At 59.3% G+C, this 22,983-nt stretch overlaps 2 protein-coding genes across 2 annotated transcripts; both read left to right on the top strand.

Annotated features, from left to right (window-relative positions):
* Window positions 1-1,247: 1,247 nt before the first annotated feature.
* Window positions 1,248-7,032, top strand: KCNK16 (potassium two pore domain channel subfamily K member 16; the record flags this gene model as incomplete). The annotated part of the gene is made up of 5 exons (XM_081094961.1): window positions 1,248-1,460; window positions 4,123-4,237; window positions 5,285-5,451; window positions 6,333-6,498; window positions 6,809-7,032. 5 exons carry the CDS (start codon window positions 1,248-1,250, stop codon window positions 7,030-7,032), a joined length of 885 nt encoding a protein of 294 aa, XP_080951087.1.
* A 1,778-nt stretch (window positions 7,033-8,810) lies between these two features.
* On the top strand, window positions 8,811-22,641 carry KCNK17 (potassium two pore domain channel subfamily K member 17; the record flags this gene model as incomplete). Its single annotated transcript, XM_081094938.1, has 5 exons — window positions 8,811-9,083; window positions 12,150-12,264; window positions 16,492-16,652; window positions 17,112-17,286; window positions 22,331-22,641. 5 exons carry the CDS (start codon window positions 8,811-8,813, stop codon window positions 22,639-22,641), a joined length of 1,035 nt encoding a protein of 344 aa, XP_080951064.1.
* Window positions 22,642-22,983: the final 342 nt, after the last annotated feature.

Here is a 22,983-nt window from a genome sequence, read left to right as displayed (position 1 = left end):
CGTGTGCGCTCACAAAAACATGTACGTGAATATTCACAGCAGCATTGAGTAATGGCCAAACGTCGAAACAACCCAAATAGCTCTCAACTGAAAAATGGATAAATAAAGTGTTGGCATATCCCGACAACGAAATATCATTCAGCCATAAAGAGGAATGAAGTACTGACAGGCTACAGTCTGGATGAAGGTTACAACCTTAAGCTAACAGAAGAAGGCAGGCGCAAAGGGCCACCTACCATATGGCTGCGTTTGTAGGAAATGTCCAGAGTGGGCGAGTCCATAGAGAAAATAGATTCACAGTTGCCAGAGGCTGAGGGGGCAGCTTCAGGGAGGGGGGCTGATGGCTAAAAGCGGTTTCTCTTCGAGGTGGTGAAAATGTTCTCAAGTTGATTGTGAAAAAGCGTTCGATTGTGTGCTTTACGTTTGTGACTGGTATGGTATGTAAATCATATGTCAATCCAACGACTACAAATACACACATACATAAGCAAAGAAGACACCCCGACTCTGCCCTCCCAGAGCCAGGACACACTCAAGCCTCGTCTTATTCACACGTATATCTCACCGACGTGGCGTCCTGGAAGGCAGCCAGCGAAAGGGCTTCAGGCAAGGACAACCATCAGCAAAGGCCGCGGAGCAAATGCGCCCGGTGTGTTAGGAGCTCCGGCCCGTGTGCTCCTGATGGGACTGTCGCTATCTATTTGCTTTGCCCTGATGTGTCACCAGTTCACTCATCCTCGGTTCCCCCAATAGGCAGGTCAATTCTACACCGTTTGGTAGCCACGGCAACTGAGTACAAGGTTTATTCACACCCAATCTGATTTCTTCCCAGCTCCTAAGCTTGGGGACTTGAACCCGTCGTGGGTGAGAAGCTGGGGGCTGCCAAGGGGGCCACTCGGGCCTGGGCAGAGTGAGGAGAGCATCAGATTTGGCCCAGAAACACCCGTCCAGCTTGCAGGAGAGGGCGAGGCACCATGGCCGCAGCAGGACCCAGTAGGTCTGTCTGAGGGTCCGTGCCACTTGCTGCTCTCCATGGAAAAGAGGCCGGCGGGGGGAGGCAGGCCTGTTTGCACTCATGGCACTTAGTGCATCCAAGCTGAGCCGCGCTGTTCAAACAGACTCCCTGCCTCCGGACACCTGTGCCTGGGAGGGCGAGGCCGGCAGGAGGCCGAGTGCAGGTCCCCCAGCCCTTCCCGCAGCTCCTCCCAAAGCCAGCCCCGCGGCCCTGGCCGAGTCCTGGCCACGCCATGCCCCACGCCCGGCTCTGCAGCTGCTGGGGCGGCCGCCTGCTGCCCCTGCTGCTGGTCTATGTCTGCTACCTGCTGCTCGGCGCCACCATCTTCCAGCTGCTGGAGAAGCAGGCGGAGGCCCAGTCCAGGGACCAGTTTCAGTTTGAGAAGCTGCGCTTCCTGGAGAACTACACCTGCCTGGACCAGCGGGCCCTGGAGCAGTTCGTGCAGGTGAAGGGGAGACGCTGCCGGGGAGGGTGGGCAGGATGGGGCTTCTTGTGGTAGGTCCAGGGCCACGCCCCGAGGACCGATGCCCTGTTTGGAAGCAGAGGGTGTGGGGACAGAGCCAGGGGAGACCTGGGTCCAGGTCTGAGACTGGAGCGCTGTGACATTGGGCAAGTCACTCAACCTCTCTGGGCCCAAGTTTCCTCATCTACAAGGTGAGGAGGAAAGCCACATCTGTGCCGCGGACACTCAGCAGCAGGTTAGAAGCACTTCCTAAGCTGCCACCTGCTGCTTAAAAGCGGGCGTAGTGCTACCGGTGTGTGCGAATGTCCTTGTCCCGCACTCTGCGCTCCACCCAACCCCGTGGCCGCTGGGCTGACCACACTCAGGCTGCGGCAGGCGGGGGGCACAGAGAAAGGTCAGGAGCAGCCGCCACGCTCGGCCGCCCGGCCTGGACCCTGGCGCTGGGCTTGGTGAGCAGTGGCCAGGGCGACTGAGCCCCACCCGCACTGTGCCCATGGGAGGCAATCGCTGATGGCAGAGGGGGTCACCCCCTACCTGGCTCCTTCTGCTCCCCTGCGCAAACTCTGGGTCCCAACATGCTCTCTCCAAGAAACAAGGCAAAAGGCCTTGCTGCTGGGGAAGGAGGCAGAGTACATGGCTGCAAAGACACAAGCAGGTCAGCACCCTGATGGGCGGCACTCCCTGAGCATTGACCATGTGCCTTCACCGGCGGGGAGCAGGGTCGCCGTGCGGGGCCCGGTGTTTTACAGGTGTTTTCTCCTATTCACTTGCATCATCACCATCTCCAGTCTGTGGGTGGGAACCGCGGCACAGAGAGGTGGCGTATGTTGGCCAAGGTTGCACAGTTAGTGGCAGAGACTGAACTGGCACTCAGGCCGGCCGCTCTTCACCACACAGCAGTTCTCAAGTGTGGCCCCCACCAGCTGCATCAGCACCACCTGGGGCAGCACCTGGGAGCTTGTTAGAAACACCAGTGGTCACACCACCCCAGACCCACAGAGTCGGGGCGGGGCCAGCAGGCGGCCATGCCGATGCCCACGCAGGATGGAGAGCAGCTGGCTATGAGCTGGGTGGGCTGGGAGACACCTGCCCAGGCCCGTTCTTCACGTCCCTGCTGCCCAGCAGTGAGGGCTGGGCCACAGCACCCACATCAGGACTGGAAAGGGTTTGGGAGCCTCTCAAGACTCCGGGAGGTGTGAGGGAGGAGAAGAGGGCTACGAGAGAGGCCCTGGAGCCTCCTGCTCCCGCAGCCCTGGGCTCGAGGCAAAACCCAGGAGCCAGAGGGTGTGGGAAGGGCTGGTAGCTCTGCAAACGGAGCGGGAAGCCACAGGCTTGGCTGTAGCTGTGAGGGAGCCAGGAGATGTCTAGCTGAGGAGCAGGAGGGACCTCACTTGCCGGGGGACGTCTAGCTGAAAAGCAGAGATCTGGGGTGAGGTTGCAGAGCGCACACGACGGTCCAGATCACCAGGGAAAGCTGCCGCAGTCCTGCAGGCAGCATCCAGGGAAGGAGGCCCTGTCCGGGTTCACAGGACTCTGACGGCTCCACCACGGGTTCTGAGAGAAGGACGGAAGGGCCCCACTCAGCACCCTCGCTGACTTCAAGGCCCCTCCTCAACGGGATGGAGAACGTCAGCCTGGGGGGCAGCTGAGTCCGGGGGCAAGTGCTGTTCCCAAGAGGGAGGGTCTCCAGGGAGAGGGTGTGTTCCAGAATATTCCATCTCGGCCTGTCTGGGTGTGTGGGAAAGACAGAGAGGCCAAAGTCCACATGCGACGAGGCCAGTTCTGCCAAAGTGAGAAGAAGCAGACAGCCTGTGTCAGGGCGCCTAACGGCCTGGCTCATGGGACCACCCCACCAGCAGGGAAATGTTCCCACAGGAACAGGAGGCCAGAGCTGCCCCTCCCCCACCTCCTCCTGCCTGCCTTTGGGGCTCTACCAAGTGGCAAGGCTGTGCTGCTGCCCAGGCACAACCCACAGCTACAGGGGAAGGGAGTGGGGAGGGAGGGAGGGAGTCCCGCCCTATCCGAGAGAGCTAGGCTGGAGACAAGGGCTCGGGCCTGACCTGCAGGGAGGGGTTCAGGTTCTGTAAACACACACACACACACACACACACACACACACACACACACACACACACGCAGGAGACCTTTGCCCACCTCTGATGGAATTTCCCCTGTAGGCCTGGGCTGGCACTCACTAGGGGGCAGCAGAGAGCAAGACTACCAGCTCACCTGGAGGCACAAAGGACCATCAGCCCTGTTGGAAAGGCAGGCTCTCTCTCTCCGAACCCCCACCTTCCCGATGGACCCCATACCCCGTGTTTCCAAGTAAACCCTTCCAGGAACATCCAACCTGAAATCTTCACACTGGCCTAACAACCCATTGGCATCTCACCCTCTTGGCCACACGCATCATCTCCCACTGGGTCCATTCCTTAAGCATCTTCTGCCTCCTGGTGCCCATTCCCCTCCACCAGCCCACATCACAGCCCCGGGCAATGCAGCCGCTCTGAGCGTTAGCTTCCTTTTTCCCTGCAAAGGAAGCAAGACCATCTTGAGAACCTCGCTAAGTGAGGTGCCACAAAAGCGCCCTGCTGAGTTCTGGGCTCCAGCTGCCCCATCACTCCCTCTCCCTGCCACCCCACAGGTCATCATGGAAGCCTGGGTGAAGGGCGTGAACCCCAAAGGCAACTCCACCAACCCCAGCAACTGGGACTTTGGCAGCAGTTTCTTCTTTGCAGGCACGGTCGTCACTACCATAGGTAAAGGGCCGGGTGAAGAGGGGCTCCCCCTGTCTCGGTTTGGGTTCCCCGAAAGCAGATGCTGAGGCAAGGATGTGGCTCCTCTGGGAGGTGATTTCAGGAAGCCCCAGTGGAGATGTGGGGAAGTGAAACAAGGAGGAAAGGCAATAAAGTTTGCATCAGTGAGCAGGTTGCTGGGCAGGGCCACTGGGCTCACTCCAGACCCTCTGAGAGGCGAGGTGGAGCCCATCCTCAGAGCAGCCCCCGCGAGGGGCGAGAAAGCAGGGCAGTGTGTCTCCTCACTCCTGCCCTGGCTGGCTGAGAGCGAATCCTGGATGCGTTAACTCTCCAGCACTTGGACCTGCCCACGGGCCAAGGGAACTCTTGCCGCTGAAAAATCTCTCAGGTACAAGATGCAGGGACTAGGAGGGAAGCCATCTGCATGCACAGGAACTGTCTACAGGCTGCAGGTGCTGTGCCAAGGGTCCCAAGGGGACAGGACACTGGGGGTGTCTGCTACACCCCTCAGCCAGAAACTCCACTCCGATCCTGCAGGGAAGCCCCGGACCCTCACTAACCCCATCTATTCAATTAAAACCAATTAGGTCCAACGCCTTGTTTGAGCTCTGGTGACAGGGGAGACAGAGGAAGGAGTGAGGGGGGCGGGGTTCATACAAACTTGGGTCAGACCCAGACTCAGCCCTCAAGGAGCTTCCAATCCAGTGAAGAGGGATACGATAAACACCAAAAATAATAGCGCCAAGCAGAGTAGATAAGTAGGTAGGAATGACACAAAGCACTGTGGGAAATCAGACCTACTAGGAAGGTGGAAGGGTGGTCGTCAGGAGGGCTTCCTAGAGGAAGTGTCATTTAAGATGGACCTTGAAAGACAAGCAGGAGTCTTATAAATAGGGATCATCCTAACAGAGAATGAGATGAGTGTTCACTTGACCAGGGGAGCTTCACCTCCTCCCCCAGCAGCAGCTAAGACCACCCAACTCTGCTGGCGTCTGTGGGGGAGGCAGTTCTGAGCTCTCTTCCCCACACTTCACTCCTCCTCCCCTGCAGGATATGGGAACCTGGCCCCCAGTACCGAGGCAGGCCAGGTCTTCTGTGTCTTCTACGCCCTGGTGGGCATCCCCCTCAATGTGATCTTCCTCAACCACCTGGGCACAGGGCTGCGTGGCCACCTGACCACACTGGAGAGGTGGGAGGACCAGCCCCGACGTTCCCAGGTAGGTCCCACCCTCCTGCCAGCAGGTATTAGGTAGGCACTGGTGGAAGAAAAGGATTGGGCAGAGGGAGAGGTTGGATGCCATGTTGGGCAGACTTGGCCAACCCCCTCCCCGAGTCTGCAGCATGTACGGGCTGTCGGAGGTGTCCCACAGCAGGCTGAAATGATCAGCACTTTTTTTTAAATATAATTTTATTGATTTCAGAGAGTGAGAGAGAGAGAGCAATAATAACATCAATGATGAGAGAAAATCATTGATTGGCTGCCTCCTGCATGCCCACACTGGGAATCGAGCCTGCAACCCAGGCATGTGCTCTGACTGGGAATTAAACCACGACCTCCTGGTTCATAGGTTGATGTTCAACCACTGAGCCATGCCGGCTGGGCATGACCAGGACTTTACACCCCTGTAGCTGCCACACATCCTGAAGGAGATGACAGCTGGATGCCACCTGCTGACATCTGGTCAACATGGCACACCTCCATGGCCATCACAGAACTCCAGCAAACTCCAGGCCACCCGGCATGCCCCAGTGCCCACCCCACTGGCCAGTCCTTTGCAAAGCCAGGCGCACTAGGAGGACAAGGGTGCGGAGGAAGCTGGGACGTTTCAGTGACAGTGCTCTGTCCCAGATCTGAGGCCTGTTGGACTTGTACTAGCCCAGAGGAATCTCCGAATTCCAACTGACCCACCAATGCAGTCCTCTGACCAGATCTTCCCCTGACATGGAGATCCAGGCCCCACCCCAAAGGTCTGCAGGGCAGAAAAGGGACTGAGCTGTGACCCAGTCCCATTCCAAATTTCCCCAGACTCTCCCCCCATACAGTCCTAGGGTCTCCCAGGTGGACTCAGAGATGGACTCCCTCCCTCCCTCCCTCCAGGTACTGCAGGTGCTGGGCCTGGCTCTGTTCCTGACCCTGGGGACGCTGGTCATTCTCATCTTCCCACCCATGGTCTTCAGCCACGTGGAGGGCTGGAGCTTCAGTGAGGGTTTCTACTTTGCCTTCATCACTCTCAGCACCATCGGCTTCGGGGACTATGTTGTCGGTGAGAACAAGGCCTTCACATATCTCAGAGTCAGGGTCACGGGATCGGGGGGTGGGGAGGTGTCAGCAGGGTTGACCACGGAGGATCAGATGGCCCCTGGTTTTTTTGGAGTTTTTTGGAGATGAATGATTTCTGAGGCTGCTGCGAATTCTCACATCCTCAGAATCTGCTGGTCTGGAATCCATATCCTTTCCCCAGAGCCCTCCATTGCTAATCCTTGTCATGGGGAGCTGGCAGGGCCCCAATGGACCCTGGGGGGGGGGCTGTGCCCTCAGATCCCTGGCATTTATCACATTCCCTTCCCGGCCAGGCACGGACCCCAGCAAGCATTACATCTCGGTGTACAGGAGCCTGGCGGCCATCTGGATCCTCCTGGGCCTGGCGTGGCTGGCGCTGGTCCTCCCACTGGGTCCCCTGCTTCTGCACAGGTGCTCTCAGCTCTGGCTGCTCAGCAGGGGCCTCCGCCTCAAGGAAGGGGGCATTCCTGAGGCCAATGGGCTCCCCAGACCTCAGAAGATCCCCACCTCTGCATAAGCCTCCCCCCACCCCAGTGGCCCGAAGAGCCCCTCTCAGCTTCCCCCACCCTGTGCACGTGTTCTCTGGATTTCCCGCCCACCCCCTCCTCTCCCAGCCAGGGCTGATCTCAGGAGCTCACTGGAGAGAGAAAGGAGGGAGGAGTGTCCCAGAAAGTACCAGAATGGAGATGGGGCGACAGGATCAATGACGGATGGGTGTGAAGCGAGAGGTTGGCCATTGTCCCAGAGCCCCTGCCCTTTTCCCCTCGAAGGTGACCAGACATGGATCACTATGGCCAGAGCCCCACTGCCCTCCTCCCCGCCCCTCCCCACAGCCTCCTACAGGACAGCAAACAAGGGGTGGCTGTCCTCTGCCTCATTGGATACCTGCACGGCGTTCACTGGTCTGGCCCCGCGATGTGCCCGGCACTGAGTCAGGCTCTGGGAAGGTCCTGCCCTCCATGTCACTTAGTCAAGTGGAAGGACTAGCCAAGTAGAGGGGCAACCCCAACCCAGGGCCCAAAAGGCTATGACAAAGGCAAAGGGGGGCCCATGGGAACAGCTGGCAGGGAGGGAGGGGAGGGCAGGGGACTTGGGGCATCTCAGTGTAGACAGGATCTACCCTCAGGCAGCTGTGCTGAGGGGCGGGCAAGCGCCAGTGCCCTGGCCTGGAAGTCCGGAGCTGTCCTCGAGCAAGGCTTAGGAGGTCCGGGTGCCCCGCCCACTTTCCTGGGAATGGTCTCCCCTGACCCTCCCCCAGGGCACCCCTTGACCCCATCACCCACTCTGGGCTCCTGTCCTCTTAAGAGCATTTCCAAACATATTTCCCTGGGAACGCGGAGAGTCAGCAGATCCCAGGAGACGTCCACGAAATGAGCTCCATGGCGGCACGGCCTCCCCTGGGGACAGCTCTGCTGCCTGGCCTTTCTCCTGCCAGAAGGCCACACCTCCGGCCAGAGGAGAGGAGAGACTGAGGCCAGTCCCACCCACCCCGCTCACCGAGGACTGCACACCTCAGCCCCGGCCTCTCCCAGGACCCCAAGCAAGGCAGGCCCTAAGTGGCCAGACCTCGGGACGGGCCTGAGAGGGGGCTGTGAAGCAGCGGAGGCCCCAGGTGGGGCGCCCAGGGGAGCATCTACAGCAGCGCGACCCAGATTACATCCGGGGACTTCCTATTGAAGCTGAGGACCCCCTGGGACCCCTTACCACCAGGACCCTCCCTCCATTCTGGCTAGAGGAGGGAGTATGAGGCCTCCTCTGAAGTAGGGAGTGGACAACCCACTCACTGGTCAGGCCCCTCTGCCTCCCAGGCTCATGGACAGCGCTGACCAGCCCGGCCCTCATCTTTGGATGCACAGCGGGGAGGATGAGGGTGTGGGAGAGCAGGGAGGGCTTGAAGCAGCAGTCTTTGGGGATGGTCCCGGATCTCCAGGGGCTCAGGCAGGGGCCCTTAGAAAATAAACTTGGCTTCTACCTTCTCTTCCCCCTGAGTCTGGTCTCCCGCAGTCCCTCCCACTGTTCGCTACAGGACAGCTGAGGGCTCGGGGCCCTTCCTTCTCAGGGCCCGCAGCACCCCGCAGCCCTCCCCCTCTCCCTGAGTGGGGCTGGGGGGTGGGCACTCCCAACACGTCGGAGGCGGGGCCAGATGCCACAGCTCAGGCCTCTTTTTGCCCCGGGATTGGATCCCCGGGACGGGGTGGGGCACGCCTCCTCTGCTGAGAACACGGGGCACGGGCGGGGTTGGCCCGAGAAGGGACCAGCGGAGCGCGGCCCTGCCTCTCCACCTGGGTCCTGGCCATGGCTCCCCAGGCCAGCCGCCCTGTCTGTCCTACCATGTGCGGACCGCCAGCCCGGGCAGCGTCCGAGGGCAGGGCCCCGCGCTGCGCCCTGCCGGGCACCGTGCTCCTGCTCCTCGTCTACCTGGCTTACCTGGCCCTGGGCACCGGCGTGTTCTGGATGCTGGAGAGCCCCGCGGCGCAGGCCTCCAAGGCGAGGTTCAAGCGCGACAAGTGGGCGCTGCTGCGGAACTTCACGTGCCTGGACGGCCCGGCGCTGGACTCGCTGATCCGGGTCAGGGGAGAGCGGGGCCGGCGGGGGCTGCGGGGAGACCCGGGCAGGGGAGCGCGGGTGGCGGGCAGGGAGCGACAGGGCATACCCTGGCCCCGGCCAGGGAAACGCGGGGAGCATTACTCCAAAGGGGTGGAGGCGATGGACGCGGGGACCACGCGGCCGCACGTGGGGGGGGGGGGGCGGGGGGGAGTGTTGGATGGACAGACAGACAGGAAAGTCTCCCGCTCATTCCCCCACCCCCGCTCCAGCCAGAGGGACGCGCCGCGCTGTGAGCACCTTAGGGGCCAGAGGGCGTGACCCGCCCTATGGAGAGAGGGCCTCGCGGCGTCAATGCCGAACTTGGGGATGAGGACGACAGGGGGCGCGCCTACCAGGGTCAGGAGCTGCCAGGGCTCTCCCAGTCGAATCGGAACCAGGCCAGGGTGCTCTCAGCCGGCTGGGGAGGTGGCGGGAGGGAGTGGGACTGGGACCGGGCGGCGCTGCGTTGGGGTCGGACCCGCAGGCGAAGGACTGAAGGGCGCGCCCAGCCCCTTCCAGAGAGACCCCGGGTGCAAATATGCGCATTAGGGGCGAGGGTGCAGGGGGTGCTGGGCGGAGTCTAAGGAGGAACGGGACCTCGGTCAGGGCCTGCGGGGGAGGGGAAGGGGCTCAGGGCGCCCTCGCCAGCGCCCCGGGTCCTAGAGAAGGAGGGGTGGGTGCAGGGGCGCTCTTTAGCTGACTACTGGTTACCCGGAGCTATTGGACAGGGGCCTCCCCAGCCCAGGGACCTGGGAGAGCCCCAGGGGGAAGAGGGGCGGGGACGCAGGGGTTCCTGAGGACCAAGACTGCTCAGAGGATGGGGGCCGAGCAGGGCTTGCCCAGGGGGAGCAGGGTCGGGTTCTTGGGGCGAGGCATGGAGGATGGACCCAGGTCTTCTCCACCTCAGGGCAGGCCACCTGGACTGGGAGTTGCTGGGATCTGATGGCTGCTTAGCATCCGGAGCCCTGGCTTGATCCCACGCGCAGACAGCTGCATACCTGTCCCGAAAACCCCTCCGGGAGGGCAGCCTGCACCTTGGGCATCGGGCTGGGAGGAGTCCTGAGCCCTTGGCCTGGGCCTCAGCGGGGCCTGGAGCTGGGCAGGGGAAGGACTTTCTCTGCTAAGGACCTAATGTAGCACCTCCACCCCCCACCTCTAAACCCTTATGAGCACAGCCCTCTGCCTGGTCCTGGAGGCAGCCGCACTCCCCTGGCCAGGAGGTGAGCTTTCCTGGGCCTGGAACAGGACAGTGATGAGATGGCGATGACGCTTAATGCCTCTGTGTAGCACTTCCTGCGCGCCCAGCACTGTCCCTAGTGTGGTACCTGGTTTTGTCCTCACCTACCTCACCGGCGGGTTCCATTATATCATCCCATTTTAGAGCCGAGGAAGCAGAGGCTCAGGGAGGCTAGCACACACGCATAGCTCTGAGGCTAGCCACAGAGCCAGGAAGCCCAGTGTGCGTCTGTGGGTGTGGGTGTTCCTGAGGTCCCTGCAGGGCTCCCCTCTCTCTGCACTCCCCCTTCACACCTCCACTCAGCCCTCCTCCGGCTTCATCCCCAGGAACAAGGGTAGGATGTCTCCAACCCAGATCTCCCCTGGGTGCAGACCTGTACATGCAGCTCCCTAGCAGCCCTGAAGTTCCTCCAAGGTCAAGAGCAGGTGGCCCTCCTCCCAGCCCTCCTCCTCCACTGGCCTCCCATCCACACAGCTCACAGGGCCTTAGATGCTTCCCGCACTGCCCACACCAAATAGGGCCAGAGGCTTGGGCTTCTGACGAGCTCCTCTCTGCTCCCCCTGGACCACTCTGTGCCAGGATGCAGGCCAGGCCGCTCCAGCACTCAGCCCTGCAGCAGGCTTTCTGCTTCCGGTCTGCCAGCACCTTCTGTACTGCCCGCTGCCATAGAGCACACAACCTGATCTTTCTTTAAAAAAAAAAAAAAGGAGAGAGAGAGAGAGAGAGAGAGAGATATCAATGATGAGAGAGAATCATCAATCAGCTACCTCCTGCCCCCTCCCCCCCCCCCACACACACACACACTGGGAATGAAGCCCACAACCTAGGCATATGCCCTGACCAGGAATTAAACCATGACCTCCTGGTTCATAGGTCAACGCTCAGCCACTGAGCCATGCCAACCGGGCACAACCTGATCTTTCCTCGCCTTTGCTCAGCAGCCTTGGGAGAGGCCTGTCACTCTCTCTCTGGCAGGCAGACCAAGTATGGCCTGGCTCCCGACAACCTTTCGGTCTCCCTATTTGAGATCCCAGGTGCAGTCCTGCCTGCCAGCTACCAAAATGTCCTTCCGCTGGGAGCAATCCATCTGACCCTCAAGGAAGGCCCAGCTACAGCATCACCCCTCCGTGAAGCCTCCGCCCCTCCCCCATCAGAATGAGCCCCCTTTCTCTCTGTATTCCTCCGGCACTGTGTTCGTAGCAGTAAGGATGACAGCCGACACTAACATGTGCCCTGTCCAGGTACTGGTCTACGTCTTTACATCTAGTGCCTCATTTAACCCGCACCACAATCCTATGAAGTCGGTGCTGTTAGTGTTCCCACTTTGCAGATAGGGAAACTGAGGCACGGAGCTAAGTGTCTTGCCCAGGATCGTGCAGCTGCACTGCCCTTAAAGCTGCATGGACTGCAGTGCATTGTCTCCATCCCACTGAGGACGGAGGTCACGTCTCTTTCATCTCCATGTCCCCCAAAACACCACAGGTCATGTCTGGCCAGTGCTTGTTGCAAGAATGGGAGTGAGTAGGAAAGAAAATGAATGGTGTTCTTCCAACCAGTGAGATATCCTGTGATGGCCTGGGTCCCGGGGGTAAGGGGAGGGAGGGAGCCGTCCCCAGGGTCCCTGCCCCAGGGGAGCCCCTGGTTGGAGGGCCTCCTGGCTCGGGCCAGTCTGGGCTCAGAGTGGTTGTGAGGATTGTCCATGCATGTGTGTGTGTGTACACGTGTGTGTGTACACATGCACGTGTATGTGGGTCTGGGTGCAGGAGTCCAGTCACCTCAGAGCCTGGTGGTCACTGCAGCCTCTCCCCCAGGGCATCATCCACGCCTACCAAACTGGGGACATCGTCCTGGGCAACACCACCAGCATGGGGCGCTGGGAGATCGTGGGCTCCTTCTTCTTTTCCGTGTCCACCATCACCACCATCGGTAAGTGCGGGGGAGTAGGGGGGGCAGGTGAGCATGGCTGGCACGGTGGCCTCCCCATGAGGGACAGGGGACCAGTGCCTTTTGGAGGGGTGTCAGGGCCTCGGGACTCCCAGAGTGGGTGGTCCAGGCGCTGTGGGCACCACCTGGGAGCAGAGCCCCAGGCTCACAGCAGATCTGCTGTACCAGGTTCTGCATTTCCCCAGGTTCCCCAGGAGTTGGTGTCAAGCTCAAGGTTGAGAAGCACCGCTCTAGGGGGGTTCTGCCTCACAAACCCCTCGGGAAGCAGGGGGTCTCCCCTGGGCAGGAGTAAGGATGCTCTGGGCCAAACCCACCCAACACTGAGCCCAGGGGTAGCTGGGGGTGGGGCGAGGGTGGTGTCGGGAGGTGAGGAAGAGGGGGCAGGAATCCAAAACAGCCTTGCAATCCGTTCTTGCCTTTGGTGAGAAGTGGCCACTCCTGGAGGCCACTCCTCAGCTCACAAAGGCGCTCCTTTAAACCTTCGCTCTCCTCTCCAAGCCCCCTGCCTCCCTCACCTGGGACACTGGGACAGATCCCTGCCTCCACCCAGTTTCCCTAGCCCCGCCCTCAGGAGAGCAGAGGTGGACCTTGTCCCAGGAGGGTGCCTGGGGGCTGTTGTGAGTGGAAGGTGAAGAGCAGCCTAGAGCCCCAGCTCTAGACCCAGGAAGTAAGTAAAGCGCCCCAGCCCCCTGCCCTGGTGCCAGGCCCAGCCCCTGCATGACACAGGAGTCACCACCAGGTGGCAGGCTGACACCGCAGTGGCTCGGGCTACCTCCACCGGCCAGGATCCTCTCAGGAAGGCATGTCCCAGCCCCTGTCCTCCCAGACAGGAGCCAGGCCGCAGCACCCAGAGGGCTCTCCACCTAGTTTTAAATCGGCCAGTACTTCTTGGAAGCAGGCCTGAGGGCTACACGGGAGCTTGGCCAGCCTTCCACCTTGAGGCAAGCCTGCCTGGGGCCCCCTCAGGCTCCATGGGCCCTGTGCCTGGGGGATGATGCTTATTCATCTCTGAACCCCCAGGATCTAGCCCAAGGCCCAGCACTCAGTGGACACTCAACAGACGCTGACACACTCATTCCAAAGTACCCAGTCCACCAGCACCAATGGAGTTCCAGGGCGGGGGAGGTGGAGGCACAGTCACAGGTGTAGGGGTCTTAAGCCTCTGAACCCCACACCTCCCCCACCCTCTGCCCCAGGCCTGTGACTTTGGCCCCTGGGTTCAGGAATTTGCAGCCTGTCTCTTCCCAGCCCTGCGGTGCTGAGCCGGGTCTGTGTCCCTGTCCATTTCTCTCTGCTCGGTTCCACTGCCTGAGTCGGCTCTGATGGGCAGAGGGCAGGGGAACGGGGACCGCGCCCCACCTTACCCTTATGGTCTAGTTCAGTGATGGCGAACCTATGACATGCGTGTCAGAGGTGACACGCGAACTCATTTTTTTGGTTGATGTTTCTTTGTTAAATGGCATTTAAACATATAAAATAAATATCAAAAATATAAGTCTTTGTTTTACTATGGTTGCAAATATCAGAAAATTTCTGTATGTGACACGGCACCAGAGTTAAGTTAGAGTTTTTCAAAATGCTGACGCGCCGAGCTCAAAAGGTTCGCCATCACTGCTCTAGTTTAACATTTGAGATTTTGTGCGTCCGGTCCCACCTCCAAGGACAGGGCGTCTATTTTCATGTTCCGGATGAGGAGGCGGGGGCACGGGGAGGCACACTGTCCCAAGGTCACGTGGCTAGGAAGCAGCAGAGCTGGCACTGGAGACCCAGCTGAGGGACTGCATTGCTCTTTCCAATGCCCCGGGACCAGCGTAGGGCTGCCCTTCCCAAGCCCTAGAATGAAACGGGGTCGGACAGGCACACGGCACTTCCGGGCAAGCAGGACCGGCCTGAGCCCGGAAACCGGGCATCACCTGTGAAGTCCATCCCCAGCTCGCTCATGTGTCCACGCATGCATCCACCCATTCATTTAACAAGAGACGGCGTTCCTAGTGCGGGCCTGATTGCTCTAGGTGCTGGCGATACAACGGCGCGCAGAACCGGCAAGTCCCTTCCCTTGGGGGTGCTGACGCTCTACTGTGAGGAAACACAAACAAACTAACAAATGCACAGACAATATTCGGGTTTTAAGAGGTGCTTAGGGAAATATAAAGCCAGGTAAGGGGGTTCGATAGTGATGGGGGGTCGGAGACTACTGTACATGGGGTGGCCCTTGAAGCAGAAACATAAACAAAATACAAGAGCAAGTCATGCAGTAACTGGGGACAGAACCTTCCAGCACGTGCAGAGGCCCTGGGTAGAGCGAGGCTGGTGTGTTTGGTGAACAGTAGGAGGCACAGATGGCTGGAGAGGGCTGGAACTGAGGACAGGGGAAGGGACAGGGGAGCCCAACTACAGAAGACCATGCAGGGCGCTTGCAAAGTGTCTTAGGGCTGGACTACCGAAGTGAAAGAGGGACAGGTGGGAGACATGCTGACGTGAGAGGTGGCTTAGATGGGGCCATGGCCACCAAGCATTCAACGGGCAGGTGAGGGCTTCATCGATATCCATCAGTTCCGCAACCTGAGGGCTGGCTGAGAGGGATGGGGAGGAGAAAGCCTCTTTCGTATCAGCCTCGGGAAGGCACAGGCATCCACGGAGCTCCTCCCAGATCCGGAATCTAAAGGCTGCCATCCCACAGGTTAGGATGAAAAGGTCAACCCCAGGAAGTGCCTCTGACTCCAACACTCATGCTCTAGACGAGTGCTCCCGCCTCTCCCGGGACCGTGCCTCTGAGACCCCTAAGTGAGGCGGAAGAGTGTAAACCTACAGTGCAAATGAGTGTGTGTGTGTGGGGGGGGGGGGGGGGGTACTTTAAGCAGTGATGTGGGGCAGGGTGCAAGGCATCTGTTCATCTATTTACACGTTCATTCCCATATTTCCAATTCACTCGCTCGTCCATTCATCCATTCTTGTACTCTTCCCACACACATATGGTGGGCTCCTACTGAGTGTCAATCCTGTGCCAATTGTCGAGAATATAAAGATGATTACGACCCAGCCCCTGCCCCAAAGGGGCTCACGACCCTCAGGGAATAAATCATTCTCAGGCAGTGAGTGGGTTATCCTCAAAGCCTGCAGAGTGTGTGTGGGGAGGGGGGGTGCGGGGGGGGGGGAGCCACTCCTCCACCAGACCATTTACAGGTGGGCTAGGAGGGGGGGAAGTACACTCTTGGTAGGGGGGCGATCATGTTCAAAGGCACAGGGGGAGGAGGGGTTTGGGGGTTCAGCGGGCAGGAGTGCAGCCGGAGCTGGGAAAGCAGGAGCCGGAGAAGGGCTAGGTGAGCGTTTGGACTTTCCCCACAGACATGAGGAATAATACAGAATGATAACCTGGGGGTGATATCACCAGGTTTGTGTTTTAGAAAGACAAGACAGTGGTGACCAAGAATGGGGGAGACAGAGGCGGCGGGGAACAGAGGAGGAAAGAATGTCCAGGCTGACAGAATCCTTTAGGAGCACCTCACTCTCCCCTCGCCTCCCTTCCCTGATCTTCATGACAGAGTTCCCACCCCCACGCAGGTCCCCTGATGTGCATCCTCTGCCCTCACTCCCGAGGGGTTTGGGAAGGAACTGGGTGTGTTAGTTAGCGCCCTCTGGAAAGCAGATAACAAGACTGAATTAGGTGTGCAAGAGACGTGGGTGAGTGGGGGAGATGGCTTTGAAAGATAAAGAGGAGCAGGAGAGATGGTGAGAGCCTCAAGCTGCAAAGCAGGTCTGAGACCTGTGACAGGAGAGAAGGAAGGAAGGGCTTGAGGTGGGTGAGCACAGACTGCCGTGGGGCGTTGAGAGGCTTGTCCAGGCGAGGGGAGTCCCGAGCAAGATGGCCTGTTAGAGGAGGCCTGCATCGGGCAGGCGCCGCCAGCTTGGGTGCCGGGACCCACCTGGGGACACAGCTTCAATGGTGCAGTGAATCCCAGAAGTGCAGGGGCTGGAGGCTCCAAGGCCTCCCACATCCCTGCACCCATTCCTCTGCCCACAGAGAGGGAGGAGGTGGAGAGAGGGGAGACGGGGCCCTCACATTCACGGGTTTGAGCTCATGCGCTTTGCTGAGCCTCCAGGAGCTTCAGTTTTCCAATCTGGATACACACCAGCTGCCATGTCTGAAGTGGGGTAGGAACAGGGACCCCAGAGATGGAAGGGTCCCCTGATGTGCCCGTCTCCCCTCAGGCTACGGCAACCTGAGCCCCCACACGATGGCCGCCCGCCTCTTCTGCATCTTCTTTGCTCTGGTGGGGATCCCGCTCAACCTCGTGGTGCTCAACCACCTGGGGCACCTCATGCAGCAGGGTGTGCACCGCTGTGCCAGCAGGCTGGGGGGCGCCTGGCAGGTGAGGGCCCAGGGCAGCAGGGGAAGAGGGGGAGGGGCACTTGTGGAATGAGGGGTGTGCTGGCAACCGTGGCCCTTGATGGCTGTGGCAGTCACTGCCCCGGTGAGAGTCTCTGGTGGGAATGGGGGCTCTGCAGTCGGGGTGGGGGGGGCAGGGTTTGATGTTGGGAGAACTGGGAGTCAGGGTTACCGTGGGGATATGGTGGATGGGGGGGTCACTGTCCAGAAGGGGTTTTTAGCAATAGAAGAGCTCTGTGGGGAGACACGGGGGGACTGGTAGACAGGAAGGGCCCACGACTAAGGCCTTGGCTGGAAAGCTGGGGACACAGCCAGGTGGAGAGGCCCCGAGGGCAGCCCCCTCTCACTGCCTGCAGCTCAGGTGCCCCAGGCTGTCTGCTCCCGCTGGACAGCAGGGGGCGCTGAGTGCTATGTGGGGGCTGAGCGCTGTGTGCATCCCCAGGACCCGGCCAAGGCCCGCTGGCTGACGGGCTCGGGCACCCTCCTCTCTGGCCTCCTGCTCTTCCTGCTGCTGCCGCCCCTGCTCTTCTCCCACATGGAGGGCTGGAGCTACGTGGAAGGCTTCTACTTCGCCTTCATCACCCTCAGCACCGTGGGCTTCGGCGACTACGTGATCGGTGAGAGCCCAGCAGCCAGCGGGAGAGGGGCCTGAGACTCCACGGCCTGGCCCTCCACCCGCCTGCCCCCTGGGCCGCGTCCCCTGGGTGCCTGCTGCAAACCAGGCCCCGTGGGGGCCTGACGCCCCAAGTCCTTGGCAGGTTAAACCCACCTTCCTGGTGTGCAGAGGCCAAGGTCACCCACCAAAAGGTGACGACTGGAGTCTGAACCAGCCTCAGGCTGTGGGTCGCACTCCCGGCCATCTGACAAGCCCTGGGAGGGCCTCGTGTCCTCAGGCCCCACTCCCATTCTTGGAGCTCACCAGATAAGGGGAGTCCCTGAACCCCTCCCCATCTGTCCTTGTCCCAGGTCTCTCCTCCCCACCTCACCCCAGCCCCTGAGACGCCAAGCTTCCCACAGTCCCTGGGCTGGGCCCAGGAGGGTCAGGCCAGAGTCGGGAGACTTTGGAAGCCTGGCCCCCACGGGAAAACAATCGGCAGCCTCACTCTGAGCACCAGCAAGAGTGGGCTGCGTGGTCCCAAGGGCCCAAGGTGGGGTTCAGTGTGTGATTTCGCCCCACGTGGGTCCCGGAAAACCGTGCATAATAAAGCGGAGGCAGACGCCCAGCAGGTGGCAGGAGAGGACAGCCTGTGGGGTGGGCGGGCGGGGTGGCTCCCACAGCTGAAGGGTCACAGGACGAGCCGTGGTTACTGGCACCAGCACCACGCTGGGCTCAGGGGGCTCAGTGCACGCGCTCGGACCCCTGGACCTAAACTTGCAAGGAGGCCCTGCCCTCTGCCTCCTTTGGAGACAGAACCCAGCCTGGAACACTGAAATGAGGTTTTACCAAGTAACAGTTCATCAGGCAGTCTAGAGCTATGAGTGCCACCCACTTTATCTATTGATTTACTTTATTATTGATTTTTTACAGAGAGCAAGGGAGAGGGATAGAGAGTCAGAAACATCGATGAGAGAGAAACATCAGCTGCCTCCTGCACACCCCCTACTGGGGATGTGCCCACAACCAAGGTACATGCCCTTGACCGGAATCAAACCTGGGACCCTTCAGTCCACAGGCCGACGCTCTATCCACTGAGCCAAACTAGTTAGGGCTATCTATTGATTTTTTTATTGATGAGAGAGAGAGAGAGAGAGAGAGAGAGAGAGAGAGAGAGAGAGGAGACATCAATCAGTTGACTCCTGCAGGTGCCACAACCTGGGCATGTGCCCTGAGCGGAATTGAACCCTCCACTTTTGGTGTATGGGACAACGCTCCAATCAGCTGAGCAACACGGGCCAGGACATATCACCCATTTTGCTAAGGAGGAAACTGAGGCTCAGAGAGGCCAAGCCACTTGCCTGAGATTACACAGCTAGTGAGATATCAATTCCGATCTGTTTAATTCCAAAGCTCAGACTCTTTCCAGACCACCTCACACAGCCCCTCTCTGGGCCTCAGCGCTCCTAAGGTGTTGCCCCCACAGAGCACAGTGACGATGGCACATGGACTTGTACGTCTCTGTCTTGTCGGCACCCCCTCCCTCCTTGGCCGTTAGATTTCTAAAAATGACAAGCGCTGCCCTGGGTGGTGTGCTCAGTGGTTAGAGCATCGACCCTCAGACGGAAGGGTCATGGGTTTGATCCCCGTTCAAGGGCACAAATCTGGATTGCAGATTCCATCCCCAGCCCTAGTCGAGGCTCGTGAGGGAGGCAACCCATCAGTGTGTCCCTCTCTCATTGATGTATCGCTCTTTCTCTCCCCCTCCCTCCCTCCCTCCCTCCCTTCCACGCTTTCTAAAAATAAAAGGGGAAAAATAAAAAATAAAAACGTCAAGTGCTATCACGTCACCTGCCCAGCTCCTCTGAAAACCTTTGCTTTTCCTCGTAGTCTTAGGCTGGAGGGCAAAATCCATGACCAGGCCTGTGGGAGCCTCTCGGGGCCTGGGCCTGCCCTCCCCCTCTCCACACTGAGCCCTCTCCCTTCCTGCTGCCCCTGGGCCTCCCTGAAACAGGCTTCTGACAGCCTCAGCAGCCTCAGCCCAGGGCAGTGTGACCTGAAGGCCCTGCAGCAGCGCCTCCCCCCTCCCCCCCAGGGCTCAGAGGATGGGACAGGATGTGTCCCCAGCGATAGTCCTAAACCCAGAAGGCTGGTGCTCTGAGAGAGCCCAGTGCAAGGGGAGGGCAGAAAAGTGGGAAGAGGACCCCAACTAGGGTGTGTTGTGGGAGGAGCTAACAGGGAAAGCCTATGTGGGGTTGGGGGGAACCCCTGAGGAAGTCCTGAGACCCCTGAGGCAGGTGGGGAGGAAGAGCAGCCCCCTCTGGACTTGGGCGCCCTGAAAATGGGAGACAAGGCCTCACCCCCATCGAGGGAGGGGCAGTGGCATCAGCATAGCGGTCTCTACAGGCTTGAGAAGGGCTGGGATCTCTGCTACCGTGAGCCACCCTGTGGGGAGTGCCGGGCAGGGATGTGGGCACAGACCTCCCGGAGCCCCTGCCACCCTGACTTAGAGGGGCGGCGGGCAGAGCCGTCCCTTCACCACCTCTCCTGAGATTTGCTACTGTAGCCATTTCAGTGCCTGTGGCCAGTGACTACGCTGAGCCCTTGACTGCCCGCCTGCAAGAAGAAACTGAGGCTGAGATGGGAAAGACCTTGATTAAGGTCATAGAGCAGGCAAGCCTAAGGCAGGGCTAGGGTAGACGCCCAAGGAGGACTCCTCACATGCCTGTGTTCCAGAATCTTCCACAGCTGAGAAGGAACAAACCCCACTCTCCCTTTCCCGTGCCTTGCAGCCTTGCAAGGTCAATCCCCTGCCCTGGGTGGGAATGCTGAGGCCCACCGCCTGGGCTGTGGGTGCCCGTGGTCCCTGCATCAGCGGCCCCGGGGCGCTGTCCCAGCTGCTCCTCTTAAGGCTGTGGTGGGCTGGGTCCCCAGGTCCCAGCTGCCTGCTCCTCTCTGGACCCGTAGCCCCCACAATTACATTTGCAACTCAGTTGAGCGCCTTGCCAGCTGCCAGGTGTCCTGTCACTTGTGATTTCAGCTATAAAAAAATAAAAAAAATGAAATAAACTGGAGAGGAACACCTCCTCCCCTGCATTGCCAGGAGCAAGCTGAGCTGGCGGGTGGCAGGGCACGGAGCTGGCTCTCCGCTGATCTCATTTGGGACCGCCGGCGGAATCATGGCCCCGTAACCCAATCAGCCTAATCCAATCCCGGCTCCGGCCAGGCAGCGAGCTGGATCCCGGGCTGCAGGCTCTTCCCCGGGGCCTAGGCCAGGGGCCTGGCTGTGAGGGGGCAGGACGGAGAGGTTGTCTTGGGCCAACAGGACAGGAGGGGGTGGTCAGGGGGCGGTGCGGGAGCTGAGACAGAGAAGATGTCACGGAAGTAGGAGGACAGAGCACCTTTTGAATGATCCCAGTCTACTGAGGGAGGCAAGACGGACCCCAGGAAACAGACAGCGGGAAGAACTGAGTTACAGAGCAAGACTTACCTAAGCCTCACAGCAACCCCCACGCACCCCCTCCCTCAGCTGTTACCTATCCAGTCCTGTCTGTGTTGGGGACCCAGTGTGGGGACCCAGAGGTGAGTGAACCCATCACCCAACAACAGGGAACAATGCACCACCCTGTTCCAGGCACCATTCTGAGCATTTAGATGCATGAACCCATGTGGTAGTCACAACGGTCTGAGAAGGTGGACACCCTCATTGCCTCCATTTTATAGATGAGGGCACTGGGGCCCAGAGGTGATAAGTAACTTCCCCGACAAAACCACAGGCACTGAGAGGTCTTAGCAGAGGGGCCCAGTCTAGTCTTTGGGGAGTGACATCTGAACTGATATCTGAAGGATGAGGGGAAGACAACCAGGCCAAGAAGAAATTTTAAAAAATATATTTTTTTATTGATTTCAGAGAGGAAGAGAGAGGGAAGGAGATAAAAACATCAGCCCTAGCTGGTTTGGCTCAGTGGATAGAGTGTCGGCCTGCAGACTAAAGGGTCTCAGGTTTGATTCCGGTCAAGGGCACATGCCCGCATTACGGGCTCAACCCCCAGTAGGGGGCATGGCATGCAGGAGGCAGCCGATCAATGATTCTCATCATTGATGTTTTTATCTCTCCCTCTCCCTTCCTCTCTGAAATCAATAAAAATGTATATATTTTTTTAAAATCAATGATGAGAGAGAATCATTTATCGGCTGCCTCCTATATGCCCCCCACTGGGGATCAAGCCCACAACGGGGCATGTGCCCTTGATAGGAATCTAATTCGGGACCCTTCAGTCTGCAGGCCAGCGCTCTATCCACTGAGCCAAACCAGCTAGGGCCAAGAAGAATTTGAAATGAAGAACACTCTGAGCCTAGGGGGCAGTAAGTGCAAAGGTCCTGGGGCAGGAAAGATGATAGATGAAGACTTGGGAAGAAGACCACAATTCTTAAAGGGGAGAAGTGTGCAAATCGAGGCTGGAGAAGTAAATGGTGGCCTTGAGATAACAGGACTTCATCCGAAAGCCCAGGGGGAGAAGTTATTTTCCCCATGTCCCAGGTGAGGGACAGTCAGACAGATGAAGGTCACACAGCCAGGAAGAACGGAGGCAGGAAACAAACTCCAGCGGTTCCATCTGTTCTTCCTAAAGGCCCTGGCAATCTGCCTCCCTTCAGATATGAGAAAACCACACAGAGACACGCGAACAGCAGATCAGGCTTCAGGATCTCTTGGAGGGCTTTGTGAAAACGCAGTTGCGGGGCCCACCCCAGACGTTCCTGGTTCAGTAGGTCTGGAGTGGGGCCCAATCATCTGCATTCCTCACAAGCTCTCAGGTGGTGCTGATGCTGGAATAGAGCACAGAGTGCCTCAGACAAAGAGGAACTGTTGTTCCCAAACCCCCGGTGCCAATCCAGGGGGGCTTCCTGGATGCTCTCAGAGGTGACCGCCAGGCCAGCGGTCTCAGACCAGTTTGGACTTCCCATATTCTGCTCGTCCGTGTCAAGCCATGTCTGCCCATTTCTGTTTGGGGAACTTGGCCCTGACTTTCCCAGGACTCCAGCCTCTGACCTTGCCTCTCCCCTAGGGATGGACCCCTCCCGGCAGTACCCACTGTGGTACAAGAACACAGTGTCCCTGTGGATTCTCTTCGGGATGGCGTGGCTGGCCCTGATCATCAAACTGATCTTCTCCCTGATGGAGAGCCGGGGGAGATCATATTCCTGCTACCACCACAGCTCCAAGGGGGACTTCAGGCCCCGAAGCTGGAGGCAGGGCCCAGAGGGAGAGGCAGAGCGCCACTCCCCAGGGCCAGACTGCTACCCGGAGGGGCCTGTGGGAGCCAGGCAGCCTTCGGAACCCTCGACTCAGGTCTCACGCTGTGGAAAGGAGCGCTAGTTATACTCCAGGGTTTGTCCCACCTTCTTTCTCAGTAGCAAGACCCCTTATTTTAATCTGGGTACAGGGCCACCCAGACGAAAGACTACATTTTGTATGTCTTCTTTTGAGACTAGGTGCAGCTTTGTGACCAAATTCTGCCCAATAGGGTCCATAAGAAGTATCCTGTGTGGCTTCAATGCTGGGGTGGGGGGGAGGGGGAAAGCTGTAGGGAGCAGCTCTAGGGTCAAGCCTCGGGCTGACCTGTGGCAGGGCCACAAACAAGTCCCAGCCTGGAGGGCAGGGCTCTCCTAGCATAATCAAGCCTGACCTTGTAGCCCTCCCTAATTCCTTCCTAAGAAG

The sequence above is a fragment of the Myotis nattereri genome (assembly GCF_964212035.1).
Source record: "Myotis nattereri genome assembly, chromosome: 6".
NCBI lineage: Eukaryota > Metazoa > Chordata > Mammalia > Chiroptera > Vespertilionidae > Myotis > Myotis nattereri.
The sequence above is the reverse complement of the archived record's forward strand: the minus strand, read 5'-3'. Positions and strand labels throughout refer to the sequence as shown.